General features: G+C 36.6%; 1 protein-coding gene across 1 annotated transcript in view; it reads left to right on the top strand.

Moving 5' to 3' along the window:
• Positions 1–367: 367 nt before the first annotated feature.
• Positions 368–26,731, top strand: part of LOC114654165 (tigger transposable element-derived protein 1-like) — a 31,991-nt gene continuing 5,627 nt past the window's right edge. The window contains exons 1-2 of the mRNA XM_051929474.1: positions 368–779; positions 855–1,915. Coding sequence (XP_051785434.1) covers positions 368–779; positions 855–1,915 — 1,473 coding nt within the window. The remainder of the gene's footprint in view (positions 780–854; positions 1,916–26,731) is intronic.

Consider the following 26,731-nt stretch of genomic DNA (forward strand, 5'->3'; position numbering starts at 1 on the left):
GTGGTGCCTCGCATAAAGAACGCCTCGCACAGCGAACGCTGCACACAACGAACTTCATTTCATGATTCATACAACGAACTTCGTTTCACACAACGAAGTCGCCCGAGCTTCCACGACCGCTTTGCCCGAGCTTCCACGACTGCTTCGCCCGAGCTTCCACGATCGCTGCCGATGTATTGCATCCTTCCGCGCAGGCACTGCAGGCAGTCGTTAGTCACTGTGCTTAACTTAAGCACGTATCGCGGCAATCTTTCTTCATTACGAATTAAATCACGCACGTATCACGGCAGTCGTCCTTTTAAGTTAAACTCAATATTTTTTTTATATCATGGCTTCTAAAAAAAGCAGGAAGGTGATTTCTGTTGAAATGAAACAGGAAATAATTAGAAGGAGTGAATGTGGGGTAAAACAGTGTGACCTCGTCAAAGAGTTTGGCCTCAGCAAGACCACCATTTTCACCATTTTGACAAATAAGGATGCAATCAAATCAGCCAAAGTAGCCAAAGGAGTATCAAAACTATTTCATGAAAAACATAGGTCTTCAATCCACGAGGAAATGGAGAGGCTATTAGCGATTTGGATTAAGGACAGGCAGGTGAAAGGTGACGTAACAACCCAAGATATTATCTGTCACAAAGCCAAGAGAATTTATGACGATCTAAAGAAAAACGTCCCTGGAAGTAGCAGCAATCAAGATAATGAAGAAGAATTCAAAGCCAGCAGGGGGTGGTTTTTTAGATTTAAGAAAAGGTGTGGAATCCACAGCGTTACTATGCATGGTGAGGCTGGCAGTGCTGACAAGAAAGAAGCAGAAAAGTTCTCTATTAACTTTCAAAAATGTATTAAGGATGAAGGATACTGCCCACAACAAGTGTTCAATGCCGATGAAACGGGTCTTTTCTGGAAAAGAATGCCGAGCAGAACCTTCATTACAAAAGAGGAGAAGAAATTGCCAGGACACAAAGCCATGAAGGACAGACTTACCCTTATGTTTTCGTCTAATGCCAGCGGAGACCTCAAGATCAAACGTCTATTGGTTTATCACTCTGAAAATCCCAGAATTTTCAAGAAAAATAACGTTATTAAGTCCAAACTGCCCGTCCATTGGAAGTCCAATCAAAAAGCCTGGGTGACCCAAGTTATCTTCAACGAATGGATTCTGGAAACCTTTGCTCCTGCCGTGAAGAAATTCTTGCTGGAAAAAGAACTGCCGCTCAAAGCCCTTCTGATACTTGACAATGCCCCTTCTCACTCAAAAGACCTAGAGGAAATATTGCAGGAAAATTATCCTTTTATCAAGGTGCAGTATTTGCCACCAAACACCACATCCATTCTTCAGCCAATGGATCAGCAAGTTATTGCGAACTTTAAAAAACTCTACACTAGAGCCCTCTTTAATAAGGTGTTTGAAGAATGCGAGTTTGGTGGAGACAATATGACTGTCCGAAAGTTTTGGAAGGAGAAATTTGATGTCCTTATGGCAATACGACTTATACAGAAGGCCTGGGAAGAAGTGTCACAAAGGACCCTCATTTCTGCTTGGAAGATGCTTGTGCCTTCGTGGACCCAGGAAGAAGCAGTAGTTGATGACACAGAAGTGGTGAAGGACATCATCACAGTGGCCCAAAGGTTGGAATTAGAGGTAGAGGAAGAGGATGTAGAGGAGCTTATTGAGGAACACGAAGAAGAGCTGACAACTGAAGAGCTCCAAGCACTTCTGGTCCAGCAACAGGACAATGCTCAAAGGGAAGCGTCATCTGATAACGAGGAGCAACAATCAAACAATCAACCAATCCCAACTGCTGACATCAAGAACATCCTGGTCAAATGGAAAGCAGTTCAGGAGTTTACCAATGCCCACTATCCGGATTCAGCTAAAGCAAACAGGATCAACGATCTTTACTCCGATACTCTTGTCCGTTATTTCCGGCAGATGTTGAAGAAAAGAGAAAAACAAACGACTTTGGACAGGTTTTTCATGAAACCATCGGCCAAAAAGCAGAAAATGGATGAAGATGTGCAAGATTCGGTAGACTCTACTTAGTCTGTCTTAAAATTTAAAAAATGTGTGTTTTTTTTTAAAAAAAATTATGTTTTTAGATGTATCTAAATAAAAATAATAACAAAAAATTTATCTTTTTTTATGTCATCTTAGCATATTTTATGCTACAGAACGAATTATTTTTTTTAACATGTATTGTTATGGGAAAACGCGTTTCACATAACGAACTTTTCGCATAACAAACTTGCTCCTGGAACGAATTAAGTTCGTTGTGTGAGGCACCACTGTACTATAATTGAGATAGGGTCAGTTGCTAATGGAGGAAAAGAAAACAAAAACTTCAAACAGACAACATCACAGATGTTACAGTTAGAGGGTTTTAACCACATTGACTTTATTTGTATTTTGTGTGTGTGTCTATCTGTTTATTTTGGACCTGTTATTAATTTTTATCATATTTTGTTATTTTCATTCTGCCATTTTGTTACTAACCTACACTACCATTTTTTGTTGCTTCTGTTTCTTTGCTGGTGTCAACAGCACCATAGTCTGTCATGTGACCAGGAAGTCATGTGACATATGCCAGCATAATGCTCCACCTATATAAGATGACATCATGGTACTTCAATTCTCTAAAATTTGGATTGTGTGGGGAAAAACTGTGTTTTGGCTTTTTTTTTTTCGTTTTATATTGAAGACTTGCAATTAATTTATTTTCATTTCTTGGCCCTTTATTTTCTTCCATTTTTTATCACATTTTTCACTGCAACAGTTGTGATGTTCTAATTTAACTTGCTATCATTACCAATAACCTCTTCAAGAAGCATAGAGCTATTATTTGCGGTCCAATCAGAATTCTCAACAGACAACTGAGTTGTTGCATTTGTGTGAGGACTGACAAACAGTGGCAAAGTTTGAACAAAGTTCTCTGTTCTGCACATGCATTTTGTGATGGTAATTCATCATCCAAAATCAAAGAAAGCACCAAAAGAAATGATTAAAATGTTTAAACACTACACAAAAACTCATTTAAAACAACTTCACCTTAATTTTATTCTTATGTACAGCGTAAGTATTGTATAAAACCATGAGTGTAACACATTTGAATATTACATTTTATTATTAAGCATTATTACTACAATAAGTCAAATTTAAAAATTTTGCTTTTGCATGACACATACAGCACATGCTAAACCAAATGTGACACATTTGTTATGCACAATCTTGTTAATTATTTAATTGAATAGGAATAAATCTTTTTTAATTATAAAATATATTGGATGACTTAGGCATGTAATTAATATCTGAGCTTACTGTAGCAATTTCTTCTCTTCTGGGAAATAAGAAGGGAGTATTTACTAGTAATTGCATTCTGAGCAGCAGAATATGTATATCAGAAATTTTAAATTATGCATTAATTGCTATGGATTAAAGCAGTTAATCTTTTTCTTCTCTTACAAGGTGCAATGTTGGAGTATATAAAACCATATAACAAGTAATTAAATTTGGGTTAATCACTCTGTACAAATCAATTAAGTATCAACATTAGTATTACACTGTAGTTGCATTTTATCTAAGAATTAGACAAAAGTTATACAAGGAGATCATTTTATACTTTGAAGAATTAACTCTTTCAAGGTATAATTAAATTGAAGCATTTTTAAGATGAGTGATAGTTTTGTTAAGTGTCTGTTTTTAGATAGATAGACACATAGAACTGTATTTTGTCGTCAAAGGGAAATTGGGCTTTTTACAGAAGATTTTCAAATAGATAGATAGATAGATAGATAGATAGATAGATAGATAGATAGATAGATAGATAGATAGATAGATAGATAGATAGATAGATAGATAGATCGATCAGAGGTGCCCAATGCGTCAATAGCGATCGACCGGTAGACCGCAAAGGTAGTGCAGGTAGATCGCGTTGCATTCAAAAAAAACTTTTTTTAAACATTAGTCTATCACAGCGTTTCTCAACCCTTAAGTATTGCGACCCGAGTTTTCATAACAGTTTTAATCGCGCCCCCTAACGTTTTTTTGAAAGGAGCCCACTAATACCAATTTGTTCTTTTTTAATTAATGATATATCATAGATGCATATTTTATTATACCTACTTAACTTTTATCGACATTTATCTAACTCTATATTAAATAGTTGTCAGTTATAATCATCAACATTAAAAGAAATAAACATTTGAAATACATCAGTCTGTGTGTAATGAATGAATCTAATACACAAGTTTCACTTTTTAAATGGAATTACTGAAATAAATCAACTTTGTCATGATATTCTAATTTTATGACCAGCACCTGTATAGTCACAAAAACGAGACATAATCAGATAAAGGTTTGGGGCAGCCACCCATATAATTTGTTCTCCTGGCTGCAAAATTGCGTTCTTTTGAATACAGCACTGATGTGCTCACAACAGAGTCCAAGACAAGACTGAGGAAATAGGGAAGAGGGGCAGGCTTTTAAAGGGGGAGACAGGAAGTGAGGTCATAAGGATCGGGCCCATGTTCTTCAGCCATTGGTTCGAGCCTGGACATGACATCACAGGGGCCGGAGCCGGTAAGGTCTACTTCCATTGGCTCGGTCCCAGAAGTGACGTCAACAGAGCCAGATGGAATCTCCCGGGAATGGTCTACAGGAAGGGGAGAAAAAGAGTCAGTGCACTCTGCCACATCCCGGTATGCCTCAGAACTGCCTTCATTCAAGCCCTTTAGCTGCCTCCCATGTGCATGTGTGTGACAATATATATATATATGTATATATATATATATACTAGCAAAATACCCGTGCTTCGCAGCGGAGAAGTACTGTGTTAAAGAGGTTATGTAAACATATATATACATATACATATATACACATATATACATATATATATATATATACATATACACATCCACATATATATACATATATATATATATACACATATCAACATATATATATATATACACACGTACACACATACATACACACACATATATATATATATATACACATACAGACACATATATATGCATATACATATTTACATATCTACATATATATACACATATATATATACATATCTAGATATATATATACATATATATACATATCTACATATATATATATATATATAGACATACATATATACATACATACATTCACATATATATATATATATATATATATATATATATATATATATACATATATACATATCTACAATAACAATAACAATTTGTTAAGGATCTGTTTTTTTGTGAAGCTGCCTTTACACAGCCTCTCCTCTGTTTTATAAATGAACGCCATATAAGGCCGTCCTTTCTCCTTGCTTAGCGGTTCTGTATTGTTCGTTTATTACAATTGTTATAGTTATTGTGTAGCTATTTGAGACTCACTTTTCTGTTCAGGTACCCATTTCCTTTATGTAATCCGCGGATTCTCCGCTATTTTTTGTTCATTTATTAAGATTATAGTTATTTATTGATTCCCTTCTTTAGCTGACTGCCTGCTCATATAAGGCACTCTGCTGTTTTTTTGTGAAGCAGCCTTTACACAGCTTCTCTGCTGTTTTATAAACGAACGCCATATAAGGTCATCCTTTTTCCTTGCTTCGCCAAGGAAGCAGCCTTTTTATTTAATCCACGGGTTCTCCGCTGTTTTATTGTTCGTTTATTACGATTGTTATAGTTCTCTTTGTATACCACGTTGTCAGTTCAGCACTCCGGTTGTAATATGACCAAGCTGTGCAAGCTTACTGTTGAGAATGCAACGTATAGTTGTACAGGAGAAAAGCAATCTTGCCTCAAATCAATGGCAACCTTTTGTAGGTCTATGAACTTAATTTAAACTTTAGGTTTACATGGTGCTTTGTTTCCGAAGTACCTGCACTCATGAAAATGTCTGTATGCGTCAGTCGCTTCATATTCTTTTCCTACATTATCAATTGTGTAATGTGTTTTTTGAACAGGTTTGATTCATCGAAGTGATCACTTGTGCTGCGTTCAGTCAGTTCACGTGAGCCGCTCTCTTGTGTGATGTTGCGATGTCCACGGCTTTATTTAATGTTAGCTAAGACCCGGCACTTAAAAGTTTCTCGCTACAGCAATTTTAACTCCGTTACAAAGTGATCCAAAGTCTCGTTTATACCTCGTGTCTTCTCATTAAACTTGTATGTCGCGAATATGGTATTGCAAACAGCAGCGGGAGCGTTTCTATAAACTTAATTTAAACTTACGGTTTATACCGTGCTTTGTTTCCGCAGTAGCTGCACTTATGAATATGCTTGTATGCGTCACTCGTTCGCTTCTTATTGTTTCACTGCCTTCTCAATTGTGTAATGAATGTTTTCTTCAGCGCTCTTTGGGGCTCTTCCTTGTTTTCTACGTACTGGGTTCACAGTCAGTTCACGTGATTACGTGGGAGGCGTGATGACGCGATACGCAACTCCGCCTCCCACGGCCATCGAGCTGCAGTCTATTACAGTATATGGACAAAAAAGAGGTTCCAGTTATGACCATTACGCGTAGAATTTCGAAATGAAACCTGCCTAACTTTTGTAAGTAAGCTGTAAGGAATGAGCCTACCAAATTTCTGCATTCCACCTACACGGGAAGTTGGAGAATTAGTGATGAGTGAGTCAGTCAGTCAGTGAGTGAGTGAGTGAGTGAGTCAGTGAGGGCTTTGCCTTTTATTAGTATAGTTTTATACACAATTTACATAACATTTCTATTATTATTAAGTTATTAAGCAGTTCGCATACGTTTGCAACCCGAGATTTTTCTTCTTTTTTTGCATATAACAAAGACATATGCTTTGCATTTGCCATTCCAACAGACTGCACATCACAAACATTAACACTGTTATCGTTTTTTTCGTGTCTGCCGTTTCTATAGGAGGGTGACAATGAGTTAAATTCCAATGGATGTTTTTCAGATGTTGACAAGCAATAAGCAAAAGGTATCACTGAAAACCACAGAAAACAAAAACATCAAAAAAAAAAAAAAAACAGTACGAGGAAAGTTCAAAGAAAGAATTTTTTTTACAATGTTTCTGTTTGGGGATCGTTGTGTAGCCTAAATGTGTACAACTGAGCTGCGGCCACAGATCTACTGCTCTGTGGATGATTCATTCAAGCATTTCAAGGTCACCTCGTTGTAATGAAAGCATCTGCTGAATGTAACGAAATTTCTATAGTCTCGTGTCATATGGGGAAACTGTCAGGACCGTAAAAATACTTTGTTGTAATACTCTCTCACCTTGGTCTCTCTCCTCTCTCTGGGCCGCTGCAAAGCCCCGCCCACCAAGCATTCTGAAAAGTCTGAGTGAGTCTCCGTTGCCGGCAGTTCTCTCGCGGCCTGGCTGTCAGACGGCTGCGGCCCGGTAGTGGGTCGCGGACCGGTTGTTGAGGACCCCTGGTATAAAGGATAAAGGATAAATGATTTGTCTGTGTTAATGTGTCAGAAAAAGGATGTGCAGCTTTTAATATCTTAACAAATATAACAGTCCGTGCCAGGATCATTTACCAGATCATGTGAGAACTTAGAAGTCATATAATAAACATTTCTTATTATAGTTTTAATTGTTTGTCCAGCTATAAACAGTAAGTATATGTCAACAAGCACTGTTTACAGGAATAAGACCCCTCTCAAGCAATATGTTTCTTGCCTACAATGGTCTCTTCAAACAAAAAGCTTTGACAGCTGGATCATTAATTAACTTTTTTTCTTGAATCACACAACTTAAATAAACAGAATATAGAGAAAACCAAAAACCCTAGGTCAAAAAGCAGGAACTTACAAAAACAAACAAGATCAGAGGAGGACCTATAAATAAAGAAGTCTGACTTCAAAAATAGCAGTTATTTTTTCACATTCTGGACATATATTAATTTATCTCAGAAACTGGTGTGGCTAAGTGAAGCATAATTTATAAATTAGAAATTTAAAGCTTCCAACAGTGGCTTTTGAGTGCCGGTAAAATCACGAACCAAAAGCCTTAGAGCCTCAGTATTTCCACTTTAAAGCAGCAAAGGTTGCAACTGTAGAAAACATGCCTGTGCATTTCAGAGGTAAGTTTATGCAAGTAGACAAAAATGAAGTAATTAATTTTTATCACGTTTTCCTGGCACTTGGTTTCCAGAGAACATGATGCATATTTTCTTCTCTGTTCAAAGCAGCTTGCATGGGTAGAATTTTCATGCAAAAAACAGTCAGTGTAAAGAAGCTGTGGTGCAAACTGAAAGCACTGGAATTCAATGTTATAAGCTAAAACATACATCTGTAGCTTTTTTGCACAACATTGCTTTTCAGATAAACTGATTAAAAAAATCTGCATATCCAATATATAAAAATAAAATGAAAAATTGGTTTGACTGTAGTTGCCATCAACCTCCTTACAGAAATCCAGACGCTTTCAAGCTATGGCTTGTGGCACTTTAATTAGATGTAAATACCCCGATAGAAGACCCTCAGAAGGGTAAACAAAAAATTTGTGATTTACACTCTTCCAAGACTGATGGCTTGTAACTTAAAAAACCTGATGCCAAAATTATTTTGAAACTTTTTATTTAAATTTTTGTGAAACTGAAAATGATATGTTTACCTTTTAAATCATTAAGCTCAAAACTGACTTTCTTACAATTAATAGATTTAAAGCTTTCAATAAATACATTTAACAATCTTATTCCCTTGCCGCCCTCTCTTACCTTGGCATCGCTGGAACTGCTCGCATATGGTTTGAATCTGACCTCTCAAGTAGATCCTATCATGTGTTCTAGTGAGGGGAGACGGAAAAGGTGCAACAAGCAAGCATAAGGACTTTAGCTCCAACTTCAACACAATCATCCCTCAAAAGCTGGTTGTTAAACTGAGAAGGTTTGGCCTGAACACCACCCTCTGCAATTGGATTCTGGACTTCTTGACAGAGAGGCCCCAGTCAGTTCGGATGGGCTGCAACACCTCCAGCATCATCACACTGAGCACTGGAGCATCGCAGGGCTGCGTGCTTATTCCACTGCTCTTCACCCTGCTGACTCAAAACTGCACAGCTACGCACAACACCAACCACATCATCAAGTTTGCAGATGATACGACGGTGCTGATAAGCAGGGATGATGAAACAGCATACAGAGATGAGGTGGAATGGTTGTCCGCATGGTATGAAGACAACAATCTATTTCTCAATGTCGACAAGACAAAAGAGATAATTGTGGACTTCAGAAAATCACATCCTGCCCACATCCCACTCAGCATCAACGGTTTAGATGTGGGGACCGTTAGGAGTACCAAGTTCCTTGGTGTGCACATAACTGAGGAACTTACGTGGATGCATAACACTTCATCACTAATCAAGAAAGTCCAGCAGAGACTACACTTCCTGAGGTGGCCGAAGCGAGCAAGTCTTCCCCCTTCCATCCTCACCATGTTCTACAGAGGCGCCATTGAGAGTGTTCTGACCAGCTGCATCACTGTCTGGTATGGCAACTGCAACATATCTGACCGCAAGCGCCAGTAAAGGATAGTTAAGACAGCAGAGAACATTATTGGAGTGCCTCTCCCTTCACTACAGGACATATTTTACAAACGTAGCATCCGCAAGGCCTGCAGCATTGTGCAGGACCCCTTACACACCTCACATGGACTTTTCACACTTCTGCCATCCAAGAGAAGATACTGCAGCATCAGAGCCAGATCTTCCAGGCTGCAGGATAGTTTTTGCCCCCAAGCTGTCAGACTCCTTAACACCATGCTGCCCCCTGGGATCTTCTACACTGCCTCAACCACCTCTAAGAACACTTTCCTGCAAAGACTAGTGTACATGTAGAAAAGAACTGAAAATCTCTTACTGACCTTTAAGTATTTTGCACAATGCACTTTGACATTCTTTGATATCCTTCTGCTGTGATACATTCTGACCTGTCATTGTTTACACATGTCTTAAACAAATTATCATACACTGATAATTTCTGTATTATCTATGTCTATTTTTTATTTATTATATTATATTCATTGATTATATGTATGTATCTAGATTGCATAATACCATACATTGCATCACTGTTCATATTGCTTACTACACATCAATATCGCTGCTACTTCTTTGTCTTGTCTTTGCACAATGTCTCTCATCACATTTTTTGTAAAACGTCACATGCTCATCAAATCACGTGTTTCATAAGCTGACTTGTCCATGTATTGATAACCTGATGTTTGGTCTCCTGAACTTAATTGATTTGTATACAGCGTTTACCTTTGTGGACACATTGATATTTTTGCCAACAAGAATGAACAAAGTATTTTTCAGGCTCCGCGTTCACTGATACATTTTGACTTGTAATGCATTTGTTTCTCTAGTAGCCATGAAGTCAGTGTAGCAATAATGTTAAAGGTAATATCCAGCCTGCTCTCGTAAAATATCCACTGGGAATTCATAAAAATTCATTAGATGAATTAGTAGGCTACCATTCTATCAGAGAGCAACCTAGTGACATTTTAATTGCATTCAGCCCATATTGTGTGAACAATTAACAATTTCAAAAATGGATGCTGATTAATATTATCAAGATAAAAATTCTTAAAGGATAAAGTTTTAATATCAAAGGAATAAATCAAAAATAAAATGTTTAATTCTTATAGATTTAAACATATTTAATAAAGATTTGTTAATGGAAATATTTTATTCATGACACATGACATCCATTTATGCACATTAATTCTCATGATTATGTGTTTGGTTGCATAATTGCTTATGTATCCTTTATTGTTTTAATCTGCTTATCCCAAATGGTAGGGATGCCCCATTGCACAGTGGCCTGTTGTGTCAGACAATTAAATTAGCATTTCAGCCATTTTTTTACCATTTTAAGTTTTGTTTTGGACAATTTTCACTTGTCCTCACACAGAAGACTGGGATGGTAACAAACAACATTAATTAAATAAATTAAAACAAAACAATAAACCAAACAATAACTGATACACAGAATATAATCAAAGTAAAATATGATTAATAACAAAATATGAAAGATGTGGTAGAAGGCTTATCACAACAAAGCACAAAAAGGGGTGCAGACCTCCAAAAACTACAATCAGCCTTACACACTTGTCTGGCTCCATTAGTCACAACAGACTTACAAAATCAATTCCACATGCATCAGGCAGACGTAAAAAGTCACTTATATGCCATTATGCCATTACAGAAATATGGAAAATATCTTGTATATAAACATCTACGCATGGCAGTGTGTGTGTGTGTGTCTATCCGGCTTGGAAATTAGAGGTGGAGTCGGGGTAAGGGCTGCACCTCCTCAAGCTAGGCCGGCATGTCAGCAAAACGAAACCTTCGAAGAAAGTCACTTGCTTAGCTGCTAGTACAGAAGCGGGGCGAGCAAATTGGTAAAACAAAACCTCCAAAGAAAGACAAAGTCGCTAAGCCACTAATGCACAAGTGATGCAAGCACGGCGGCAAAACAGAATCTCCTAGTAGAGAGAGCCCTAAGGAGCTTTTTTCAATTACCTGACATCTCTACATTTCAATTTTTTTCTGACGATTGCAATAGTTTCTAGGACCCCATGCTTTTTACAGCATGGGCTTACACAGCTAGTATTTTAGATTTATGTGTGAATTGAAGTGTGATACTTAATAAAATATGTTTAACTCAATGCTGTAGAAAAAGATAAGTGATGCACAGAAATATTTATGTTGTATAAGAAATAAAAAATACTTATCAACAAGTTAACAATCTTCAGTAAACAGATTCAGATTTGGTTTGTCTCATTAAGAAATCGCATGGGCGACAGCTTGGAAGGAATGCATTGAAAGATGCTTCCAGTTTGTCCCATGCAGTATTCCTTTGGATTGTCATGGAGGTATCTTTTGAGGGTGTCCACGAAATCTGATTTGAGAATATATAGCGCTTGTGCTCTACTTTGAAGAGACATTCTATCTGAATATTGTCCATCCAAGCATATAAAATCCAAGGAATTTTATATGCTTGGATGACTATTGGACTAACTTGGTTATTAGGAAAAGCTGGAAGCATAATAAACGACAAGTATCAACACTCCTGTATCATCTACATCAATGGGAAATGAGTTACAGAGAGACAATTATGCTTCAAAATACAATTCTACTATTGTGTACCTCTCGTCATCCTTACTTTCTGTGTGGGGATTTCAGGGCCTTTTGATACACTTGTGAATAAAGTTTACAGTAATGACAGTGACATTAATTTTGATCTAATTGTAATGTAGTTTAATGATTACTGTTATTTTTTTAATAAATTTACATGAGGATGTACATTTACATTTGCCCAGTGCTCTTTCCCTTTAAATCGAGAGGAATGCGTAACAGCACGTTATTAATTGAGAGAGGGTGAAACGTTAATTGTCTGTGTGCCACTATTAACGAGCAATCAGATAGCCAGTGGTGCAAAGCAAGGATAAACAGAAGGCCAAAACAAGACTAGCTGCGGATTAGTTACATATGGGATTGATCTGCTGTTTACTGAGGCAGCACCTAGAACTAAAGATCATCCTTTAGTATGATACTACGTAATCGGCTCTTGATCTGCTGCTATGCTAGTACAGTACAATGGTACACTGTAAAGAAGTAAAGAAATCAAAAGACGGAACCAGAGACAGTACCATAAAAAATAAGCAGGGCTCAAAGCCTGTAAATGCATATCAAAAAGAAGCAAAAATCACAAACAGGAGTTAAACACAAAGGTGCAATGGTGAAGTTGCTCCTTGGGCTTCTCACACAGAAGACTGGGAGGGTAACAAAAAACACTAATCAAATAAATTAAAACAAAACAATAAACCATACAATAACTGATACAAAATATAATCAAAGTAAAATATGATTAATAACAAAATATGAAAGATGACATAAAAAATAAGAAAAGATTTAATAAACAGAGCATCAGCTGTGACTGTACCATAACATTGTTCCTTTGTTTAAAGCAGTTTGTTTTTTTTTTCTATTTTCATCACTGTAATTTTTTTTTTCATGTTTTCATCACTGTGATGTTTATTTATTTGTTTGCTTGAACATAAACTAGTTGGAAAAAAAATAAACAACTAAACACCACATGGATACCTATCGGGGAATTTATACCACATTCTGAATTCATGCTTTGTGCTGTATTCTCTAATTATTCATTTATCTCTTTATTTAATTTTATTTATTGTATGGCCGAATTATGACAATGTCACAGATGCTATTTGCCCTGAAAAAGGGGGACCCAGGGCCACATTAAGAAGACTCTCTTTTCCAGTTTTTGTTAGAAAACAAGACTTGGCCACTTTGACATTCATTCTTTAACTTTCATAATTGCTATCCTGTGTTTGTGCATTTACCAACTGTTCTAGCAGGGTTCCTTTTTTTCAGTATTGTACTGTTTACTTGTGCTCAGCAGGAGCAAGTTGATCTAAGCAAGCACTCTATCCTTTATAGTCTTGATATAACACATTTTTTCTAGTGTCTTCACTAGGCAGGAGGTAAAGGCCTGTTAGAGTTGTGTAGCCACATATGTTGTTTGTTTTGATTTGTCTTTGTCAGTTTTAAAGTCTATGATGAGTTAATGTTATTAAATTCTCAGAAGAAAAAAATTCCCTAAAACTTAATTAAATTAGTGTGCTCATTAAATTTAAATAAGGGATTGAAAGTACAAAATACAACATTCAAATATTTAGAATCAATAATTGATAAATATATGTATATATTTTATATATATATATATATATATATATATATATATATATATATATATATATATATATAAAGAAATAAAATAGAAACTGAGAAAAATAGGACTACAGTGATCCCTCGCTATATCGCGCTTCGCCTTTTGCGGCTTCACTCTATCGCGGATTTTATATGTAAGCATATTTAAATATATATTGCGGATTTTTTGCTGGTTCGCGGATTTCTGAGGACAATGGGTCTTTTAATTTCTGGTACATGCTTCCTCAGTTGGTTTGCCCAGTTGATTTCATACAAGGGACGCTATTGGCAGATGGCTGAGAAGCTACCCAACTTACTTTTCTCTGTCTCTCTTGCTCTGACTTTCTCTGATCCTGACGTAGGGGGTGTGAGCAGGGGGGCTGTTCGCACACCTAGACGATATGGACGCTCGTCTAAAAATGCTGAAAGATTATCTTCACGTTGCTACCTTCTGTGTGCAGCTGCTTCCTGAAGGACATGCTGCACGGTGCTTCGCATACTTAAAAGCTCAAAGGGCACGTATTGATTTTTGACTTTGTTTTTCTCTGTCTCTCTCTCTCTCTCTGCTCCTGACGGAGGGGGTGTGAGCTGCCGCCTTCAACAGCTTTGTACCGGCGGTGCTTCGCATACAGCCCTATTGATTTGTTTGCTTTCCTCTCTGTTTCCTTTGAAGAGGAAGATATGTTTGCATTCTTTTAATTGTGAGACAGAACTGTCATCTCTGTCTTGTCATGGAGCACAGTTTAAACTTTTGAAAAAGAGACAAATGTTTGTTTGCAGTGCTTGAATAACGTTCCTGTCTCTCTACAACCTCCTGTGTTTCTGCGCAAATCTGTGACCCAAGCATGTCAATATAAAAATAACCATATAAACATATGGTTTCTACTTCGCTGATTTTCTTATTTCGCGGGTGGCTCTGGAACGCAACCCCCGCGATGGAGGAGGGATTACTGTACATAGGACTATCATGTATCTCCGGCCCAAATACCTGGGTTGCTTTGACAATGCATTGTTACTACAGACCAAGACTAGTCCAACGCAGGTTTTGATAATGGTTGGATAAATGGACCTACTTATTACACTGGTTATTTTTCTGAACAAGAAAATGACTGTTCTCTAAAGTATTCACTAGATCTGGGTGCAAGGCAGAAACCAATTCTAGACAGGCAGCCAGACCTTGGCAGACAGACACACTTCACACATATACTCCCAACCCACCAAAGAGGTTCCAGTTTAAAGGTGTCAATTATTCTTTAACTTGTGTCTATGGGTTATATAAATATAATGGTGCACCTGCAGGAAAATCGATGCAGACATATGGAGTATGTGTGAAATTCACATAGTGACTGATTCATTATTTGCCTCCAGGCTCCTGGAGTGATAAGGCATCCACTGTAACTACTGTTCCACCATGCCAGTCTGTCTCTGTTTATAGAGAGAATACAGAGTATGTGGTATATTCTTTAAAATAAATGTCATATTTACAATAAAATAATATTTTATATAAATTTTAAACTTAACAGGTTAAAAATAAAATTATTCATCTTATATATATTTATCCTTAACTGTCAATACTTAGAAACAAGTCTCAGCTTATTAGAATGAATAAAAAGGTGTGAAATTGTGACATGCACAGGTTTTTTTTAAATCTAGGACAAATTCAACCATGTGTCTGTGAAGATAGCATGTTATAATTTGAAGGAAATTTTAGCTTAGCCATGAGAAGTATAAGACTGAAGGGATAATAAAGAAAGCAATTTTATGGTGGAATTTATTCATTCAAGGTGTTAGGGAATACAATCAGGCTTGTTAATTTTTGTTTATTCGGTTTCTTAAAAAACATACATAAATTGGCATATAAATTACAGCTTTGTTGAGTTTTCTAATCTATCCTTTGCAGATGCTAGCTGTAAAATGTACAGTAACTGTAAATAGTGACCTTGCAACAGTCACTCTGCACTTTCTAAGCGAAGTTCATGGATGCTCCTAAAGTAAGATGCTAATATGCAATGTTAAAAATTGCTAAGAGGTTTAATTGCTAATCTCTCTTTGCTCTGTTTGAATAAATCTTGAAGAAAGATCCAATACATGGACAGATCTCTTTGAACTAATTTCATATTTGTTTATTTTACAATTTTACAAACATCAGTTTATTACATGGTATATACTTACTGTACACCAGAATAATAAAAATGTCTCTGCAAGGAAACAAGCAGAAACTTAGCTTAACAAGAGTGAAAAAGAACTCGCTCCACCCTTGAATTGAACTGGTCTTCAACTACAATGCCACTGTGCCATCCCTACAGACGTGCAACAAAAAAGGAAGAGCTTGTAAACAGTTGAAATATAGGTGAAATAATTATTCTTCCAATATTCAATAAAAGCAATTCACAAGATTCTTAAGCTTACATATGGTGATTGCAGCACCATTGTTTACCATTCAGACTTGGAACGAACTGACGCCATTGAGACTGTTTTTTTTTTTTTTCAATTAATAAAAGCGGGAGCTAACAGTGTTATTAAAAATTAATGCAAAATATGTTGAAAAAAGGATGTCAGTTCATATCATCCATCAAAAAACTTATGATCATTTTTCAACATTAACAGACTTATTAATAAAGAGTCTTTGCATGAAAGGTTAATTGGCAACATTACACTGAACTAATAAATCATCTGTGGGAAAGCATCAAGAAGAATACATCCGTAGCAGTGGGGCAGTCAAAGAGTTTTTGACCCAAAACAAGGTGCTTGCTGCTCATACCTCACCAGACCTTACTCCCTGTGACTTTTTTTGTTCCTAAAATTAAAAATGAAAAATATTAAGTTGAAACTGAAACTGAATAGAAAACATTTTGTTACCATGTTAGAAATGCAGGAGACTCTAGACACGGTAACAAAACATGAGTACAGGAGATGTTTCCAGGGACAACTGTATTACATCTCAAGAGGAGAATTTTGAATAAAATGGAATTGCTTTAATTGGAAAGATGAAGATTTTTTTTTTAACAATTCTGGGTACTTTTGTGTCCACACCCCCTTGTATATAGTGAAAATAAGCAGACAAGGGGAAGAGAGTTTGGGTGTCGTATTGGAAGTCCTATTTTTTGTGGCAACGGGCTCAAAAGTTGTGGAAGATAGTGTGTGAGGTTATTACTAGTGTTGCCTTTTGCACAATGTTGGTTGGGGGTGAAGCCTTCTTTTTTTTTTAGTTATCTGACCTGACTGGTGCAAAGACCATTTTAAAAGGGACTGAATGTGAGAGTGATGGAAGGCAGACAAGCAGGTGGAATCAACTGGGGGTCACAGTTCTTCTTCCAGATTAGAACATTAGAAAAATTTTGACAAGGGCAGGTCACTAAGCCCAACAAAATTTAGCACTAGTATAAAACTAATTCCTCCTAATATTAGCTTGTAATTTGACGGTCCCAAAAGTCCTACTCTCTGCCAGGCTACTTGGTAATTTATTCTCTTAGAGAGATTGGCCCTGAAAGAAAAGAAGTTAGACATGTGACCCTCCTGGCCACTTTGATTAAAATCTCCAGTTTGGGTCATGTTTGCTTGAATGGAATGGATAATCATGCACTTGACTATATACAACATATATACTGTATATATATAGTAGATGCCACGTGGGCTGGATGGGCATCCCAGCAGGAAGGACCAGAAAGGGTGGACAGACAGCCCATTAAAAAGAGAAGATATCCCTGGTAGTTTTTTATTCCCCCAGCATGCTAGACGGCAGCAGCCCTGGTTGTCGGTGCCCCGTGGGAAGTCAGCAGGGCATGCCGGGAAATGTAGTTCGGCAGGGCAGCCCTGCTAGGGTCACGGGGTACCGCAAGAGGGCGCTGCAGGGAAACAAGCTGCATCCTGTGATGCAGGGACTTCCGTGTGACCTGGAAGTACTTTGATCGGGAAATCGCCCTGGAACAGGACGTACTCCCAGGTCTATAAAAAAAGGGCCCACACTCCCTTATCCAGGCGAGTCGGAGCTGGGAGGTAGAGAGGCAACACTTGACTGGAGGAGGGCAGTGTGGTGGTGAGAAAGAGAGTTATTAGGAAGAGAGAAAACCTCTGGTTTGTGCTTTTGTACCATGTTGGCGTGTTCGAGGTATTTGTTGTTAATAAACAACCTTTATTTGAACCTGGAACTGTGATTCTGTGTTCGTGTTGGGGTTTGGGCTTGCTTACGCCAAGTTATCCATCACCATATATATATTAAAGGAACACTTTGAAAACACATCAGATCTCAATGGGAAAAAAAATTATGCTGGATATCTATACTGATATTGACAGGGTAATGTGTTAGGAACGAAAGGATGCCACATCGTTTGATGGAAATGAAAATTATCAACCTACAGAGCGCATTGCTGCAACTCAAAATCGTACTCAGTAGTTTGTATGGCCCCCACATGCTTGTATGCATGCCTGACAACGTCGGAGCATGCTCCTAATGAGACGACAGATGGTATCCTGGGGGGATCTCCTCCCAGATCTGGACCAGGGCATCACTGAGCTCCTGGACAGTCTGAGGTGCAACCTGGTGGCGTTGTATGGTTTTCTATTTAGGTTAGGCGTGCGTGGGGGCCAGTCAATGGTATCAATTCCTTCATCCTTCAGGAACTGCCTGCTTACTCTCACCAAATGAGGCCAGGCATTGTTGTGCACCAGGAAGAACCCAGGACCCACTGCACCAGCATAGGGTCTGACAATGAGTCCAAGGATTTCATCCCGATGCCTAATGGCAGTCAAGGTGCCATTGTCTAGCCTGTAGAGGTTTGTGTGTCCCAAATGGATTTGCCTCCCCAGACCATCACAGACCCACCACCAAACCGGTCATGCTGAACGATGTTACAGGCAGCATAACTTTCTCCACGGCTTCTCCAGAACCTTTTACGTCTGTCACATGTGCTCAGGGTGAACCTGTTCTCACCTGTGAAAAGCACTGGGCACAAGTGGTGGACCTGCCAACTCTGGTATTCTATGGCAAATACCAATCGACTTCCTTTTTCTGGCTCATGTAATTTTGATATACTATAGAGTATAACACTTGAAGTTCTTATAGAAAATAGAAAAGCTAAGAAATATTAGCCACTCTATAGTGGCTCTCATCTATTTTCAAATCTATCTTAATCTACGTAAATTAATATGAAGTTGTCATTGCTTGAGATTAATACATAATATAAATACAAGAAATAACATTTTTTTTTTATTTTCAAGACAATTCTAACATTCACTTCACAGCTAAAACTTTGTTCTTTCCCTTGTAACATTTATAATCATGCATTCCATACCTGCATCTGTTCTGAAAAGGTCAAAGAAAATGTGCCATGTTAAATGAAATTTTTTAAGTGGATATGTACCATCTGAACTCAAGTTGTTATTCTAATCAATAACTCTTTTATTATCCTCCACAATATTCTCCTGCATGCTTTGGCTAAACCAAAAAGATATGCTCTGCTTGATAATTTACATGAGAACTCTGCTCTTTTTTTTAACTTCTTCTCCATAATTAGTTCCCATATGTCAGGATACTCAGCAAGCTAAATGTATTTTGTATGAATTTTTCCATGTCTTGTTTAAAAATTTATTTATTGTTCCCATCCTTTTGTTGTTACTGTGTTAATGATGTCATGCTGTGGTTTCGCATCATATTTCGTATCCAGGGACACTTTCTTGTTGCAGCTTTTCACATTGTCAAATCTCTGTTACTCAAGAAAAAAAACAGCACCAGCAATTCACTTGGTTTTAACATGGAAAGGCACTTTTGCTAGTCACACCTTCACTATTTAATATATCTTGCGTCTTTGTGGGCAATTAGAAGGAGTCAAATAGGAAACACTTGTCATCATAATGCACACATTTTTAAAATCAAATAGCACTTTTCTTGAGAGGCTGCTGGAAATTAACATTTTTTATTACTGGTCCTACATTGCAAAAAGCCAATAATTAACAGATTATACCCTTCCTTATGTTTTAATTTTTGCAGAATGGAGTTACTGATACAAATAAATAATTGTACCTGAACTGCATTCAGTTTAAGAAATAAGACGATGTATTGCTGAATATCATGACTAAGGAAATAGGATAACTGCATATACAGGTGCTGGTCATAAAATTAGAATATCATGACAAAGTTGATTTATTTCAGTAATTCCATTCAAAAAGTGAAACTTATATATTAGATTCATTCATTACACACAGACTGATGTATTTCAAATGTTTATTTCTTTTAATGTTGATGATTATAACTGTCAACTAATGAAAGTCCCAAATTCAGTATCTCGGAAAATTAGAATATCAATTAAGACCAATGCAAAAAAAGGATTTTTAGAAATGTTGGCCAACTGAAAGGTATGAACATGAAAAGTATGAGCATGTACAGCACTCAATATTTAGTTGGGGCTCCTTTGGCCTGGATTACTGCAGCAATGCGGCGTGGCATGGAGTTGATCAGTCTGTGGCACTGCTCAAGTGTTATGAGAGCCCATGTTGCTCTGATAGTGGCCTTCAGCTCTTCTGAATTGTTGGGTCTGGCGTATTGCATCTTCCTCTTCACAATACCCCATAGATTTTCTATGGGGTTAAGGTCAGGCGAGTTTGCTGGCCAATCAAGAACAGGGATACCATGGTCCTTAAACCAGGTACTGGTAGCTTTGGCACTGTGTGCAGGTGCCAGGTCCTGTTGGAAAATGAAATCTGCATCTCCATAAAGTTCGTCAGCAGCAGGAAGCATGAAGTGCTCTAAAACTTCCTGGTAGACGGTTGCGTTGACCTTGGACCTCAGAAAACACAATGAACCAACACCAGCAGATGACATGGCACCCCAAACCATCACTGACTGTGGAAACTTTATACTGGACCTCACGCAACGTGGATTCTGTGCCTCTCCTCTCTTCCTCCAGACTCTGGGACCTTGATTTCCAAAGGAAATGCAAAATTTACTTTCAGCAGAGAACATAACTTTGGACCACTCAGCAGCAGTCCAGTCCTTTTTGTCTTTAGCCCAGGCGAAATGCTTCTGACGCTGTCTCTTGTTCAAGAGTGGCTTGACACAAGGAATGCGACAGCTGAAACCCATGTCTTGCATACGTCTGTGCGTGGTGGTTCTTGAAGCACTGACTCCAGCTGCAGTCCACTCTTTGTGAATCTCCCCCACATTTTTGAATGGGTTTTGTTTCACAATCCTCTCCAGGGTGCGGTTATCCCTATTGCTTGTACACTTTTTTCTACCACATCTTGTCTTTCCCTTCGCCTCTCTATTAATGTGCTTGGACACAGAGCTCTGTGAACAGCCAGCCTCTTTAGCAATGACCTTTTGTGTCTTGCCCTCCTTGTGCAAGGTGTCAATGATAGATAGATAGATAGATAGATAGATAGATAGATAGATAGATAGATAGATAGATAGATAGATAGATAGATAGATAGATAGATAGATACTTTATTAATCCCAATGGGAAATTCACATTCTTCAGCAGCAGCATACTGATACAATAAATAATATTAAATTAAAGAATGATAATAATGCAGGTAGAAAAATAAAAGTAGAAAAGTGCACATACATGGTCGTCTTTTGGACAACTGTCAAGTCAGCAGTCTTCCCCATGACTGTGTAGCCTACAGAACTAGACTGAGAGACCATTTAAAGGCTTTTGCAGGTGTTTTGAGTTAATTAGCTGATTAGAGTGTGGCACCAGGTGTCTTCAATATTGAACCTTTTCACAATATTCTAATTTTCCGAGATACTGAATTTGGGACTTTCATTAGTTGTCAGTTATAATCATCAAAATTAAAAGAAATAAACATTTGAAATACATCAGTCTGTGTGTAATGAATGAATCTAATATACAAGTTTCACTTTTTGAATGGAATTACTGAAATAAATCAACTTTGTCATGATATTCTAATTTTATGACCAGCACCTGTATCTATAAAAAGGTAGAATGGTGGCTCTGAGGCTCTAAGGATGTGCGCTGGTATCTGGGAGGTTTCTGGTTCAAATCACTTTACTACCAGAAGAGATCCTACTCCATTGGGCCCTTGAGCAAGGGCGTTAACCTGAAAATTGCCCCGGGGTGCTGTAGATTAGCTCACCCTACACTCTAACCTCTAAAATTCATGTGAAAGACAATTTCCTCTCTTGGTTTAATGAAGTATATCAAGTTAAAAAAAAAGAAAACAAATAACTCACAATCTGTTCTTCAAAGTTATAAGATGAATGCTTTTTTCATGGTTTAAGACTTTTGTGTGATATTATAGGTATAGTATAAGACCTCTATCTAATCCTTAGGGAAGTGCATGGGCACATATATTTATATAAAGTTAAAATCTATACTATTTAAGAAAATTTCTATCTGTGCATTGGTAACACTCTGTTACTAATTCAACATTAAAGGATAAGTAAAAAAAATAACTAACCTACCGTTGCATATTTCATTAGAGCTAATGGGAATCATGGTGCCATTGTTGGGGAAAAAAGCCCTAAAACTTTTTTCAAGTCAAAGATTTTACTGAGTATTGATCTATGTCATGAAATTACTTACATATTGCAAAAGAGTGTATCCACGTTTTATTAAGAAGAAAAGAAGCAAATGGTAAAATATCAGCCATCTTGAAAGGAGATCAGCTGTGCAGTTTACTGTGATGCTCAACTTCTTCTGTGGCACCCTTCAGCTCCTGGGGTTGTGGATTTACTTCAGAAAGTCATCGCCAAGTGCTCTTATTGACATTAAATGTTGACACCAACATGTGACTTTCTGCTTTTCTGTAGACATCTAGATCACAATAACAGAAAAAGATCTCACTTTTGATCACTTAAATTATTTTCACTATACAGAACTTATTTTATTATTTCACAAAGGTACTGCCTGCTGCTGCTGCTGCTGTATTGACAATGTATGCATGTGCTTTGCTGTGAGAGAAAACTATAGTCATATGTTTTGTGTCTACTCACTTGTGAACAGTGATCACCATATTCAACATTTTGCTAGGTTTCATTAAATTTTTCTCACATTGCTCTAATTCAGTTATAAATGTTATACACAATTGTTTTAGACAATTTATTGACTGACTATATACATTTTTTCTGCTTTTTTGTGTAAACTGAGCTGTAGACCTGCTCTTTGAAGAAGCTGAATTTACCTATGATGAGTACCATGGCATCTGGTGCTGGCTAGATTAAAATGATGCTCTTATTTAGGGATAATTACCTCATTACCTTCCAGTGAAATCAATCACAATATGAAATTTTCTGAAAAGATCACTAACTGTTATACACCATGGCATGATATATTTGATTGTTTATCAAATATGTCAGACTTTAGAAAGGGATTTTATCAGAAAAGACAAATTGCATTTCTTTGACTTAAATAATCTCTTTAAGGCTTTTGAGATAAGTACAGACAAGCTAAATTTGTTAAAAGCATTTTTGAAAATAAATGATCAGGCATGACTTCAAATATATTTACTACTTATATACTTACATTTTTTCATATTCTTGGTTTAAAAAATATTGTCGTTTTAGAGGTTGTGATGTAAACACCAATACTTTGCAATGCAGACAAACAGATTTTATATCCATAGGAAAATTTCAACAGAATTAATAGCTCTCTGTTTATTCATTTTAACCCTATATTTTGACTGTTTGCAGTATACTATATATGTGTAACATTAAGGACAAGTTCAGTGTTTCTCAAGTTGAAGTTATTTCTTCACAAACAAGTCTATATGCATTTGCTACCTGAAAATCTGGTCGAAAGTTAAGTATTTTTTTATAAATTCTAAAAAATACATAGCCAGTCCCTGTGATTTACAGTATAATGGAACCTTATGAGCATGAGGTGCCACCGGAAAAGAAAGGCCTGAAACTTACCAATGAAATGGTAAAAGTTTTGATATAAGAAAATATGCCTTCCTTGTTTGTGATGCATGTTTGTAGCAAAAAAAAGGGATCTGAAAATAATAATTTTTCCAGATATTTCTAGATAAAAGGACAAGTGTTCTGTTTGTTTGTGTGTTAAAGCTTGCCTTCGTGGCAGGAGTTCCCAGATAAATATGAAAGTAAAGAGTATACAGTGATTTTGTCTTTCGAGAGGAAGCTGTACCACAGGGTGGAAGGGTATTGTGGAAGAAGACAAGCACCAAGATAGCACTCATAGCTGATCTTCTTTTAAAATGGCTGCATCTCATAATAATTTTGGTGAGGTTCTTTTGTTCAAAATGAAATGTATAAGCTGTTTTGCAATGTTTGTGTAATCGCAAGACATTGTAGTTGTAAACGGATCAGTAGTTGTAAACTAGACATATTCAGTAAGTATGTAGACTTTTGTTTTTTTTTATATTGAATTTATTTAAATCAAGTAACATTCCATACAAACAAAAGAAACTTAGACTAAATTCAATTCAACCCACACCCATGAGAAAGAGAGGAAGGCCAACAGACAGAGTAAAACTTAAAGAGAAGAAAAGAGGGATGAGAATCCTTTTCCCCAATATAAATACTTATTCCAAAATGTTTTTGGTTAGATTCTGCTATATTTTAAAAATGTTTTGAATAGATCCTCTAAGTGAGAATTTGATTTTTTCCAATTTCAAATTGAATATAACATCAATTACCCACTGACTTAAAAGAGGTGGGCTAGGAGTCTTCCAGTTGAGCAAGATATATCTATGTGCTAATTGTGAAGTAAAGGCAATTACAGTTTGGTTTTCCTTCTCCACTTTAAGCCCATCTTGGAGAACACCAAACACAGCTGTTAATGAATTAGGAGGTATTGTGACATTGTGATTAATATTGTGATTTTATTTTTAATGCAGATCAAGCTTGTTTATGTTCATCTATTTGTGTCAATGTCCTGGTTTTTATAGCTTTTATAAAATTGAACGTTAGGTAGAGCCATGCCACCTTCTGCTTTAGGTTGTTGTAGGGTCACCCTTTGGACGCATAGATGTTTCAAATTCCAAATAAATTAGGTTATGAATTAATCTAATTTCTTAAAAAATGATTTGTTAATGGATATGGGGATGCTTTGAAATAGAAAAAGAAGCTTAGGAATGATATTCATCTTGATAGTGTTAATTCTCCCTGCTAAAATGAGATGGAGGGTAGAGCATCTATGCATGTCTTGTTTTAAGTTTTTTCATGCAGGCAGCAAAATTTAGTTGAAAAAGATTATATTTATATTTACTTGTGATGTTTACTCCTAGGTATTTAAACTGTTCTGCAATGATAAAAGGGAAGGTGTCCAATCTAATGTTGTGTGCTAGATAGTTCACTGGAAAAAGCACACTTTTATTCAAATTCATTTTGAATCCAGATATCTGCACATAATTTTGTGGATCTTATATATATATTTATATATAGTATCATGTCATCTGCTTATAGTGATATTTTCTGTTCAAGTTCTTCCCTGATAATCCCCTTTATCTTGGATGTATTTTGAAAGTGAACAGCCAATGGCTCAATGACAATTGCAAATAGCAGGGGTGACAGGGTGCATTCTTGTCTAGTACTATGTTCTAGTTTGAAGTAGACTGAAATAGTGTTGTTAACACAAACTGAAGTTTCTGGACTCGTATACAGTAGTTTGATCCATGCACATATGTTCAGCCCAAACCCAAATGTGTGCAATATAGTTAATAGGTAGTCCCATTCAACCATATTGAATGTTTTTCTGCATCCAAAGATAATAAGATCTCTGAGGTGTTGGGACTTTATAGGTGAATATATTACATTAAAAAGGTGTCAAAGATTGGAAGCTAAGTTCATTATATTTTTATGGTCAATAATTTTATCTCTGTCTATGTTGGTAAGTACTAGTACTGCATTGTGAACTTCCTGCTTGTAGATTTGTTGAGCTAAGATCTTATTATTGATTTAAAAATGAGTTGTTCCTTTTATTTTGTTGTCAAGAGGTTGAGTTCTGATTGCAATACCTGTTTTTTCCTATAAAGTGCCTCATTTGTAAACCTGGCATGTTCTTGATCTATTCCGGTAATTTCACTGATTAACTCTGATGCCTTCTTGGTTTCCAGTTTATTTTTCAGGGAGAGATATGAAATAATCTGGCTTATTAAAAATGCCTTCACGGTTTCCCAGAGTATTCCTGCAGAGACCTCTGAGGATGCATTCATCTCTAAAAAATCTATTTGCTTGGATATGAATTCTGTACAGTTCTTGTCTCCTAACAACAGGAGGTTATAAGATGCCAGCTGCAAGATGAGTATGTGGGGCATAGTGATTTGAACTGCATGATCATAGGGGCATGGTTGGAGATAGCAATAGCATTGTACTTGCATGATTTGATCGTGTGCAAAAAATTGTTATTTATAAACAAATAATCAATTCTTGAGTAAGAATGTGCTGTTCATTACTTTTATGATCTTTACAAAATTATATTCCATGCAACAGACACCGTTATGACAATAAACTATTAATGAAAATATACCTTATTTGTAGCATTCTTAATTATTTCTGATAACCACAGCAGAAAGAAAAAAGCAACTGACAGCAAAAAAATGGAATAAATCTTACTAAAAATGCAACATTGCAAACGTGATTAATGCAGTTGAAATAAGTAATGCTTGGCACAACAGCACATAAGAAGGAATATGCTTTTAAGTTTGTATTTAGAACTTTCCATGAGTCTGATAAGATATGATCAATTACAAACTGTAATTGTTTTTGCAGTGTTAGATATTATCACCCTGTGGCTGAAGATCTATCCAGGTATTGATTTTAAAAAACATTTAAAGTATCTGGACATTATAATTTTATGAGTGTTCACATTAGGAATGGATGCAAAAATGTTTTAGATGAAGTCTCTGTCATCCACATTGGGTGCATATATAGCCCTTCAGATTCAGATACTACATCTGATACAACAGTCTGCTTTTCTTTGTATAGCCAGAGTGGAATATTGAGCCAGTCTAATCTCTTTCCAAACAAAACTGATCTTTGTTTACTAAGTAAGTCTTCTGTAAAAATACTATCCTGGCATTTAGACTTGTTAG

Source organism: Erpetoichthys calabaricus, chromosome 7 (genome assembly GCF_900747795.2).
Source record: "Erpetoichthys calabaricus chromosome 7, fErpCal1.3, whole genome shotgun sequence".
NCBI classification, from domain to species: domain Eukaryota; kingdom Metazoa; phylum Chordata; class Cladistia; order Polypteriformes; family Polypteridae; genus Erpetoichthys; species Erpetoichthys calabaricus.